The sequence below is a fragment of the Planococcus citri genome, chromosome 4 (genome assembly GCF_950023065.1).
Source record: "Planococcus citri chromosome 4, ihPlaCitr1.1, whole genome shotgun sequence".
In the NCBI taxonomy this organism is placed as follows: Eukaryota; Metazoa; Arthropoda; class Insecta; order Hemiptera; family Pseudococcidae; genus Planococcus; species Planococcus citri.
The window spans coordinates 52,078,384-52,090,595 of record NC_088680.1 but is presented as its reverse complement, the minus strand read 5'-3'; the positions used below and the strand labels follow the sequence as shown (position 1 = coordinate 52,090,595).

Genomic DNA, 12,212 nt, shown 5'->3' with positions numbered 1-12,212 from the left:
TTCAGTATGGGCTAGCCAGTCTCACAATACGTATTCAAATGCCCAAATAATACGAGATATTGTTTAGGTATGCTACCTGCGCGCCGACAACCTATTTTTGCCCAATTTTTCAAGATTGCCACGTGATAATCGAAAAATCCCTCTAAAAAATCGAACTGAAAATTTGAGCTTAGGCTATATATTCGATGTCCTCTATTCAATGGTGCAAAAATCATTAAAATTGGCGAATGTCACCTGGGACACCTCCCTTGTAAGCCAAAATAAGACATTTTTTAAAATCAGGACTTCTTTTTGTTAGGTTTAAGCAAGAAAATGAGGGTTTTTGGCAATTTTTGCGAAGTCGAGTCTTTATCTTGGTATTTTGACAGAACGATTCTCATAAATATGCCTATACAAATTCCCTCAGTTCTTTTCAAAGTGGCTTTCGGAAAAAAAGATCTACTCTGGACCATCTTTTTAGTCTTACACAGGAAATTTCAAAATAAAGAATTTGTACTCTCAGTCTTCTTTGATCTTGAAAAAGCTTTTGACAAAGCATGGAGATACAAAATACTTCAAAAAATACATTCTACCTATAGGGATTCGAGGGCATTTAGCTTACTTTATTCAAAACTTTTTATCAAATCGTATCTTATTTAGAGTCAGAATTGAAAATACATACTCTGAACTTTTTGATGTTGAAAATGGAGTGCCTCAAGGCTCTGTGCTTAGCACCATACTATTTATACTCCTAATTGATGTCGTTAGTTCCGGTGTTTTTGACTACCATTTCCTAGAGCGTGACAGTTGTCTTGTCAAATCCCTATTCGTCTCCAATTGATAGCATTTATTGTGAAGCTGCAGAGCTTCCTCCTGATTTTAGGAAAATTCTCATGACTAACAAATTCTTGACAACTGTTGCAAATAATCCATCTCACCCTCTTTAAAGGTCACTCAATGTCTATAGCTCTCAGCATTTCCTCCATACTTCAGGTCCAATCCCAGAATTTATCAAAAATATGAACAACCTACAAATTGACCTAAAAAACCTAATACATAAACCAATATCTTATCCCCCTTGGTCTCTCAAACCTATACAGATGGAATTTTACTTAAGAAACTACCCAAAACATGATCACTCCCCATTATTAATCAAGAGTCATTACTTAGAACTGTTATCAAACTATACTGAATATAACTTATGCTTCACAGATGGTTCAAAAATTTCTAACATTCATACTGGTTATGCTTACTCAATTAATGACAAAGTTCTCAGTTTCAAAATTCACAACTGTGCCTCAATTTTTACTGCTGAACTCACTGCCATAAAACATTGCTTAATAGATATAATTTCCATTCGATCAGAAAATAAAAAATTCTTAATCCAAAGCGACTCACTAAGTTCACTGCTATCCATTCAAAACATTTTTTTTGACCATCCCATAGTCCAAGACATACATAAGTCCCTTTTTAACCTCCAATACTATGATTACTCAATTAGCTTCATGTATGTTCCCAGCCACATAGGTATCACTGGAAACGAAACTGTTGATAGATTAGCAAAACCAGCCGCTGCCCCCTCCCCTCTTACCTCTCTCACTCCTGATGACATTAAATCTCTAATCACTCACAACACACTTATTAACTGGCAGAACTTTTGGTCACAACAAACTTCAAACAAACTCTTCCAACATAAAAAAACTACCCTCCCCTGGAAAAATCTAGGCCACCTGAACAGAAAAGAAGAAATCCTGATTACTAGACTAAGAATAGGCCACACAAAAATTACTCATAACCACTTATACCAAAAAGAACCAAAACCCTCATGCCAATTTTGCAGAAACGAACCCACATCCATCCAACACATACTTTTCAACTGTCCCCAACTAAAACAAAACAGACTTACACTACAGATGAAAGAAAACCCACCTACTATCCCTGACGAACCCTCAGAAATTCAAAAATTCATCTCCCTAAAAAAAAACATCAACTTCACAAACCAAATCTAACCCCCCCCTCCTTACGGGTGTAATAATCTTGTAATTAAACACCCCCCCCCCAAAAAAAAAAGAAGTGAGAGGAGTTTTTTGCAATTTTGGCAAAAAAATAAAACATTTTGCTGTTTTTGCAAAAACCAATTTTTTACAGATGCAGAATAATCACTTTTGTTAGTCATTTTGACCACAAAAAACAGAATTTTTGCAACCATCTCAAACTGTACGTAGGTAGAGCATTTTTTTCTGCAAATTAGGCAAAAAATTAAAGACTTCTGTGAGCAATTTTGGCAAAAATCCCAAAACTTTTCAATAAAACAAGGCTTTTTGACTAAAATGATTTTTTGGGGCAATTTTTGCAAAAAACAAAGTTTTTTACAAATATGCTCAGCAGGGTGACTCGTTTCATGAAATTTTGATAAAAAACGTAAACTTTTTGCCATTATTGCAAAAGTTGATTTTTTTTTGCAATTTAAAATTGGCATTTTTTTGGTCATTTTTGTCAACAAAAAGCAAAATTTTTGCAAATATGCTTAGTGATGCTGTTTTTCAAAGTTTTGGCAAAAGAACTAGAATTTTTGCAATTTTCGTACAAACCATGAGTTTTTTTTTCAAAATCGAGATTTTTTTGTACTCGTACAAAAAAATTGTTATTGATTTCGTCAAAAAGTGCATCAATGAACTTCAACAATTCGTAACTGGGCATTATACGTAGTGCTCGGTAATGAAATGTATTCATTTTCATCACATTCTAAAACCATCGAGTATGTTTGTTGGTACATTCGTTTAAATTAAGAGAAAATTTCTCATTCCGCAAATCTGCGAAGCAAAAAGGCACCTACTTGAAAATGCTGCGGTACGAGGTTTATGCAATTCGTACCAAACGACGTTATTAATCGTGCACCGCGCCACGTTAAAGCTTTTCTTTTCAAATAGATTAAACGTTCGATTTTCATTTTTCTCTCTCAGCTGTCGACGTTTAATTGAAATCGTTCGAAGGTTCGGTTTCCCAAAAAGTAATTAAAATCCGTAACCATTATACCTATACATACACACTACGAAGAAAAACCAACATCGAAAAAATTCAACTCGTTGGCTGACATTTCGACGATATACACCCCTTGGTGCGTGCAAATAGGCAACTTTAAAACCACTCTAGCTCGTTTCAATGATTTATCTCTGCTTGGAATCGGCGACGGCTACTTGAATAGCATTCGAAATGCAATCTCTACCGATCAAGGTACCTAATTACTCCGAAGTTGACAGACGTATCTTTGTGAACTCGGTTTCTACTCTTCCAAACACGTCCTTAACCTTACCTTATATGAGAAGAAACCGAGCAAATGAAAAATATGCTTAAAATTTCGCTGTAGTACGTTTAAAAATGCATAAATCAAAACTCTACGCGGTATTGAAGGCGGTGCCGAAATATTACACGCGGATCAGATCAATGGTGATGAAGATTTGAGTATATTATAACGTTACTACATTTTGAACTACTTCCACACCGCGGCTGAGCTGTCTTATCTGTCTATTGTTTATATCGTGATGATAATTAAACGTTCATCGCTAATAACTAAGTAATTTCTTGTACGTATCTCGCGCGGAGGTTCTTGATCTTGTAATAAAAATGTAAAACACGAGTGTAAAAATAATTCATTTTTTAATACATTCGAAGTCGAACGAATCGTACAACTTTTTTCCTCGTTCATTAAGAACGGCGCGCATCGTTTATTAATGAGTGTAAAAAGGCTGCTCGCGAACGTCGTTTATTTTTATTGACTTTCTAACAGCAGAGTTGATAGTTGATACGCGCGCCTCGTATGTGGATGTTCGATTTAATCGACATCTTTATACGTATTAAAAGGTGATACAAATACAATTTACCATGCTGTTGTTTTTCTATCGGCCACCAGAGGTGGAGGTTGCAAATAAAATACATACAAAGAAGTTTATACGGCGCTTATCTGATATCTCTCTCTCTCGAGTACACCTATTAAATTTACCACGAATATGGAGATTATACGCGTGGCCTTCGTGATGTCCATTTGACTCCTCCTTGGGAGGTGTTTTCCGTCAAGATCACTTGGACTAATTTTTTTTTTGCAATGCGATACTTTGCATATACACCTTTGTTAGAACCGTTAACACTTCGAGGATCTCACACGGAGTTCATTGCTTTAAAATTTTTTTACTGGCATAGTGAATTTTAACGCTGGCTATAACTTTTCGTGGGTTATTGGCCGGTATAGTTCATGCTGGTGTTTATTTAACTATAAGTAGTATACAACAAGGTGGAGTGCTCTTTTTGAAGACGATAACGATGACGATGATGAATATGATGATAATACCTAATGATGGCGATGAAGATGAAAAATAGGCTTAAGTATAATTTTGCAGATCTGTTTTAATAAGTAATGAGTCTAGAGTAGGGAATACGAGTTAGTACCTACCTATTTATCTTTTTATTCGATTAAAATTAATGGACTTCCGTATTTGATGCCTATAATAGTTAAGCTTTTGCATATGTATTTTGGTTTAGGAGCATAGGTAGTTGTCCAGATACCTATTCTAAAGAAAGACTCCACGCTGCAGGTAGCAAGTAGGAGCCAGCAGGATAAGATACGTACAGGCGAATCCACCGGATGAGGGAACCAGGCACTGAAAGTGTCAAGTGTCAATCACCAATTTCAACAGGAATGTGATTTAGAAAGAGTATCAGGAATGTGATTTTCAGGAAGAATCCCACTTTTGGAAAGAATTTCAAAATAAAAATTGAAAAAAAGTCTGGGTTTTGCTAAAATTGTGGAAAAAAACAGGTCCCATTCACTTCTTAATTCGAAATTTTAAAGAAATAAGGTCATGTTCCTTTGCCATCTCGACAATTTCTCATATTCAGACAAATTTTTGAGCCAAAATTTTCAAATTTTCTAAATAAGAACATTTGTCTGCAAAAAAATTATTTTTCTCATACTAAGGACAATAAGCTAATGTGTGCTATGCACCCAAATTTTTAAAAAAAAGTTCCAATAAAAGCTCAAAAACGAGAAAACCGAAAATTAATTAGGTACCTACTCAAAAAAATGAGTAGGTAAGTACATATATCTTCTTAAAATACCTATTTTAAAAAAAAGAAGCAATTTTCTCGTGAAAAAATCTTTTAAAGACTAAAGAAAAAAGTCTCTTCCATTCTACACTCCATTCAGCTATATCCTCTTCCCCCATTCTATCCAAAAAATCATGTAAAAACTAAGAAAAATTTTCTCTCATTTGATATTATTATCTGAATACTCTCAACCAGTGTTGTCAGTTCAAAACAGCACTGTATGTTTAAAACGTTTAAAACACTGTTTTAAACGTCGAGAAAAAACAGACAGTGTTTAAAACAAAATTCTGTTTAAAATGTTTTTTTTTTGTTTTAAACATTTTTTTTCAACTCCAATTTCTTAAAAAAAACACGTTTTTTTTCAATTTCTCGTTGAAAAAGTAGTGAAATTGAAGAAACTGAATTTTTAGATTTTCATTCTTCTTCCTATACTTTTTTTTAAAGGCAAATTTTGTTTTTTGATTTCAATTTTTCAATATTTCTTGAGCCTTATAGCTATTTTATGACGTCGCATCTTAAAAGTTGATGACTGGATAACGTAAATTTGAAAAACTGAATCCAAAAAAATGAATTTCTGTTGAAAACGTGTTTAAAACACATTTTAAACATGTTTAAAACACGTTTAAAACACATGAGAATCCAGCAGTTTAAAACCCTGTTTTAAACAAAAAAACGTTTTAAACAAAAAAAACGTTTGTTTTGTCTTTTTTAAAAAAAACGTTTTTTTTTCAACACTGCTCTCAACTTGACACTCAAGTCACCAATGACTTTATTGCTCAGTAGGCCTACATATAAGGGTGCCCAGAAATATCCTGAACCCTAAAGAAAGTTTTTTATCAAAAATATAGGTTGGGAACGTGAAATAGATGCATAAGATTGGTGGAATGTTATCACCTCAGTCTTAACAACCAATCATGTGCTATCATTGAACGAAATTAAATTCGTTTCTATTGTTTTAAATTTATTTACCTTTATTTGATTAAATTTAATTAGCTATGCTAATGAATGGCTACTGCTAGTAGTACTATGCAGTAGGTATACTACTTCAAGTAGGTAGTTATAATTGCAAAGGCAATGTTCGAGAAGGGACGTGCTTTCAACTAGATGTTCACTCCAAGACGGTCAAAAGCACATAAACTCAAATTTGGAATGAACATCTGGAAGTTAGCAAGGGTTGTGGGAGTGGCAGCCCTACTCTGCCATTTCCACACCCTTAAATTTGCAGCTGGCACATTTTGTGTTTTTACCCTAAACCAGCAGGGGGTAAGAGTCAGGTATAAAATGTACACAGATCGGAAAGATAACAATAGAGATAAATTCTCACCACAAAAGGCAGCGAGGGCATAATAGAAAATAAAATTCACCTGCCTGCCCTGCTTAGAAAACTGAACAATCATCATTATATGAATTCAGTGTGATCAACCAAAACATTTAGCAGAAAACTTTTTTAGGGGTTCACAATTATTTCTGGGCACCCTGTAATGATTTCATTTCATTTCACACAGGTGGCTGACTCATGACCAGGATAAAATTTCCAGTCAGGTCCAGACCAGAGCAACCTACAAAGACAAAAAAAAGTAGAAACAGAATGACCAGACCGGGCCATTTGAAAGCTCCAAATCCAAACAAAGACCTTGATTTTGTAGCAACAGCCAAACCTGAGTAGTCCTAGAAGCCTGTAATCACAGATTCACTGAATTCCATCTCCCAACTAAGATCTAAATCTAAGCAACATCATGTTCAACAATGACCATGCTCATTTCGATATAAATGTTGATCCATCCACATTTACCACTTTTGGATACCACATGTCAATGTGAATTTTGACACTACTTCGATCCAACTGTCGATGTAATTGTCGACCAATGTTGATCGGCATTGGTCTGACATAGGGTTGAAATTTGAATCAACATGTGGGATCCAAATGTGATGGATGTGGATGGATCGACTTTTGCATCGACATGTTCGTCAATACTCTACTACAAAAAAGTTGAAAAATTAATTTCAATAATGGAAATATTTCCAAAAATGATTTTCTCAAAGGTGTCCATTGCTCGTGCTAATAGCAGCATCAACGAGGAGGCCACCTCTGAAGTCTGTACAAAATAAGAATAAGTTGAACATGAACTCCTTATATTGAGAAGGTGCAGAACTTTATCCAAGAGTACTGGACTACATAATTCCATTTTTCAAAAAAATCACATGTGACCTCCTTTTTCTTAATTTGAAAATTTCTTTACCCCTTGAAACCCTCCCAAAATAACAATTTTTCGTTGTGTGTACCTAACCATAACCATAGAGAAGGGTCATTTACATCATATTTGCTATTACTGTGCAAAATCTCAAGTAAATCAATTCATTTGACGAGGCTGGCTGCAGCCTTGTCAACGGAAATTTCAGCATGAAAATTCATCGTCAATTCGTTGACAAACTGCGAGGGACAGAAATTTTTTTCAAATGTTCGCCTACCTCTACACATTGGTGAAATATCTCAAAAATGCAAAAATTTTCATTTTTTAGGTTTCTGATGGTATTTTTGCAATAAGTGCCAAACTTGTATTTTTTTTCTTGAAAATGAAAAAAATGCCAGTCCAATCTTTTGAATACATTATTCCACATGAAAAGGACTAAAACTGAGAATTTTTTCAGAATTTTTACTCATGGAAATCGTGGTTATTGTATCTAAATTATAAGTTTTTAAATCGATTTTTTTAGATTTTTGAAAGTGGCAACACTGATTTTGACATCATCTTGTAGATTAAGATTACCCTATCAAAGTACTACTTACAATTTGAAAAAGAAGTTCAAAATCCTATACCACGTACAACCGGAGCAATTTGCAACTGAAATTGTCCATTTTCGGCCAATTTGAAGAACTTTGAAGGCCCACAGCTCCCCCCAAAAAATCGAAAAAATGTCCAGTTTGCGTCATTACTCATTTGTCATCGTTTGATGACCTCTAAACATTATCTGATTTTGAAAAATACCTATCGAAGACTCATGCAAAAATCTGCCGATTTAGCGTGGAATGACTCTACGGCAATTAAAAATCAATAATTTTCAAAATATTACATAGATTATAATTAGATAGGTAGAGGTACCACCAATACCACTTATTCAAGAGCTACCTCTCGGTCTCGCCGGTGAGCAAACGAAACTGGTTTGTTTTTTGAATCGTGTAGGTGTAGGTGAGATACATACCTCACAGCTTCACTCTGTTTTGGAAATCATCAACAAAAATAGTGTCAAAATGCATAATGTAAGTGGGTAAAAGAATTGATTTTCTAGATTACCTAACTGAAAGTTAGGGAAGAATATCCTCGATAAATTATTTAATGAAGCGAACAAGGTGTAGGTATAATTTAACAAAGTCGTCCAGCAGTTTCATTAGTTGCAAGTAGGCAATATAATGTAGGTTTCCTAATAAATTATTTCATAAATATATATTTACCTATTACCTACTCACTCGATAGTGCATAATTGAACACCGCCGATTGTATACACTTCAACATACAGACTTACAGACTCTTGGTAACTACGTACTTGTAAACATTATATTATTATGCACATTTTATTAAGATATCTGTTCGGAGTTAGTCGACAGTCGTTGCTTATAGTTAGTCAGTTTTTGAATAGAACATCAAACAGTACATCTACATGAATACAGTAATTGTGATTGAAAATTTTCTCATCATGGAAGTTATAAGAGATGTTAAAAAAATAGTGCTCCAAGCATTCGGAAAAGAGAATATGTTCGGGTTCGAGACGACCTTAGCTAATCAGCTTTATTTAATTTACTGCATGATGGGTAATATATATTATACTGATAAAATACACAAGAAAACGAAGGTGTTTTGGTTTTGTAGCACTTACTCAGTATTTATACAAATCGTTGTGTCCATAATATCATACCTAATCTACGGCAGACAGACTGGGGATCTTGTGCTACTCATTTACACCGGATTTGCAACCATTTTTGCTGTAAATGAATTAATTGTGAAACCGGCAATCGTATTCTTATATAGAAATGAAATAGAACGAATGATTTTGGCGGCTGATCGAATACTGATGAAAAAAACAAGTAAATTTGAAAACGAAATCGAAGTAAAACATACAGTGATAAATGCTCTAATGGCATATTTGATACCACTTATACCATACGTTTTAATTACGGTGCTGGACATGGCGTTATTTTATGAGGAAGAAAAAGTACATAATTATAAGTATTACGTGATACCTTTTTCTGGTCTTGAACATCACGGATCGCTGGGACTTTATTCATTGATTACCATTATGACCGTTTGGCAGGGATTCTTTTTTTTTATTGTTTGCTCAGCTAATCGAATTTTGACAATACCCTGGATTGTTGTTTGTCATAATGAGACTCAACACATCATCAACGAATTGAATACATTAAGCAAAGATGTTGATATAAATATCGATAATTACAAAAGTATGGAACCTAAATTCAAGAATGTCTTGAAAAACTGTATACAAGATACAAACAATCTCAGAAGGTGATTTCCTTTTGTACCTATACCAATTACATCAGTCAGGTATCCATTTATCAATATTATCAGGAGGATTGACAAAAGATCATTTACAACCCATCCACTCCAATCAAGATGAAACTATGGCCACTGAAAGAGCATGTCATCCACATCTTATGGAACCAAATTTTGAGCACTTGAGCAGCTGATGTTAAAGTTAGTCATATAGAGAATTCATCAGGAGAATTTCAAAATAAAACTAAAATCCAGTGCGGATAAAGCAAATTATGAAAAAACTTGGTTGACCTTCCGAATTGAATTTAAATATTTTCGAGCCGACCTGAGGCCTCCAGCAAAAGCTGACATTCCTTCATCATTTTTAAATTGTTTCACAAGGCACTGTAATCAACCGGATAGTAGAAACTTTTAATAAACGCTTCAGATCAGTTTCGAATAAGGTCGAGCTGAAGCGTTTATTAAAAGTTTCTACTATCCGGTTGATTACAGTGCCTTGTGAAACAATTTAAAAATGATAAAGGAATGTCAGCTTTTGCTGGAGGCCTCAGGTCGGCTCGAAAATATTTAAATTCAATTCGGAAGGTCAACCAAGTTTTTTTATAATTTGCTTTAGCCGCACTGGATTTTATTTTTATTTTGCAATTCTCCTGATGAACTCTCTATGACTAACTTTAACATCAGCTGCCCAAAATTTGTTTCCATAAGATGTGGATGACATGCTCTTTCAGTGGCCATAGTTTCATAAATCAAAACGAATTATGCTGTGAACTGATCAGCCTGTAAAGCCTTGTAAATTGAGGGTACTTTAGACTTTTTAAGTTTCTACTCAGTCAAGTAAAAATCCTAATAAATTAAGAAAGCGATTTTAGACCATGACAAAAAAGGACTAACAAAACTTCTCACTACCTGTTACAGATTCATTTCAATTTTTCGAGGCTATCTGGAAGCCACAGCTGGTATCATACTTCCAGTTATATTATATGTTGAAGTTACCCACGCTTTGGTTTTCATTTTGGTAAGTTTTGAAATGTAATATGTAAATTTAATTTACTCGTAGAAATCTGTATGCTGACTTTTGTAACCAATTAATCCTTTGATTGAATAATTAATTTCTCGTCCCACATGGATATGGACATGGACATGGACATTGGACATACACTAGCCAGGTACTCCAATCATGGTGAGAATGAAAGAATTCTGTGTCTTCATCTCAACTATTCTAGAAGTATACATGATCTGTTGGGTGGGAGCTACGCTTGAAGACATGGTAAATTTCCATCAATCAATAGCAACGTACTGGCCCTTCTAATGCTTCATCAACTTATAGGTATTATTTTACATTCACACAGACATCAGATTTATCCTATGCGGTTTACTCTACACCATGGTATTGGTCCAAAAACATTCGGAAGGACGTTTATATATTTCTGTGCGAGGCGCAAGCACCAATCAATCCTGTCGCCCTCAGTGTTTATCCATTGACACTGGCAACATTTCTTCGATTTTGCAACGTTATCAATTCAACAGTGAACGTTTTTCGAGCCTACACTCAGAACGCATAGACCTTCTACCTACTGTATAATTAATCTAATTCAATTGCGGATAATAATGCACATAACTTTTCACAAATTTTCCAAGCACCTACATATTTCGACATTACCTAAGTTAATCCGTCAGTAGATGATATAGCAATCATTTATACTAGGTACCTGAATTGAAAGTTTGTTATTTCATCTGTGTATCACTTTAACACTGATAGATGAAATTTTTTGAAATTTTATGTAGCTTCAAAACGAATTATCTACCTAGGTATGATGCAAACAAAAACACCAAGTAAAGTTTATGAAAATTTGCTATTAAAATTTTATCATCTCAATATGTTTTCAATTTTCTAGTCTTAAATCTTTTTAGGACTGACAGAAGAAAACTTCAAACGTAACATTTGATTCTTTTTTTTTAAACAACTTCAACAGCTACATGGAAAAAGTTTCACATCACAACAGAATTGGAATAAAATTGGGTAAGATTGACCATAAGATTACACAAGGTTTTAATTTCAAAAAACTTTGGTAAATACTAAATAGGTGAAAAAGTGATGCTGTTTGGTAATTTCTTACAAATACATACGTATACCTATTTACCTAAGCAAAGCTACATATTTTTAGCAAAAATTTGACAATTTTATCAAAAATTAGCAATTTTTAGGAATTATTGACAAAGAAATTGAATTTTTTCGTAATTTTTTTCGAAAAGTGAATTTTTTACTTTGTAAATTTTTGGCAATTTTAGGTAAAAAAGTGACAGACTCTTGGTAACTACTTGTAAACATTATACATACTGTCAGGAGGGGTCGCTTTGATAAAAAAAAAAATGTTTTCTGTTCTGTACGGCGTAGAAAGATATTTTCGAAAAAATTGCACCACTCAGTGTGTAAAGTACATCAAAACGCACCGAATGACCTTTTTGTTTTTTTGTGCCTCAAAATTGCCCTCAAAGGCCGTATCAAAGTCACCCACAACATGGGGCCACTTTGGTAGGGGTACTTTTTTTTCAAAAAATGATTTCTCATCACCTTTAAGTAGATCTACCATACAAAATTTCATCAATTTTGGCCGAGAGGAAGTC

General features: G+C 34.1%; 1 protein-coding gene across 2 annotated transcripts; it reads left to right on the top strand.

Moving 5' to 3' along the window:
- The first annotated feature begins 8,510 nt into the window (after positions 1-8,510).
- Positions 8,511-11,463, top strand: LOC135844595 (uncharacterized). 2 transcript variants are annotated; one of them, XM_065362827.1, is made up of 4 exons: positions 8,511-9,596; positions 10,503-10,602; positions 10,750-10,854; positions 10,937-11,463. In XM_065362827.1, the coding sequence occupies exons 1-4, from the start codon at positions 8,737-8,739 to the stop codon at positions 11,147-11,149; spliced, it is 1,278 nt and encodes a 425-aa protein (XP_065218899.1). In that variant the 5' UTR covers positions 8,511-8,736; the 3' UTR covers positions 11,150-11,463. The 2 variants fall into 2 exon arrangements, 1 of the variants encoding a protein (XP_065218899.1); XR_010558576.1 differs by having other exon boundaries at positions 8,530-8,887.
- Positions 11,464-12,212: the final 749 nt, after the last annotated feature.

Bases quoted from the DNA above. Each gene is read 5' to 3' on its own strand.
- LOC135844595 (XM_065362827.1), top strand. From the start codon at position 8,737: ATGAATACAGTAATTGTGATTGAAAATTTTCTCATCATGGAAGTTATA. The intron at 9,597-10,502 runs GTGATTTCCTTT...TACCTGTTACAG, and splicing joins GATACAAACAATCTCAGAAG to ATTCATTTCAATTTTTCGAG. The intron at 10,603-10,749 runs GTAAGTTTTGAA...GACATACACTAG, and splicing joins ACGCTTTGGTTTTCATTTTG to CCAGGTACTCCAATCATGGT.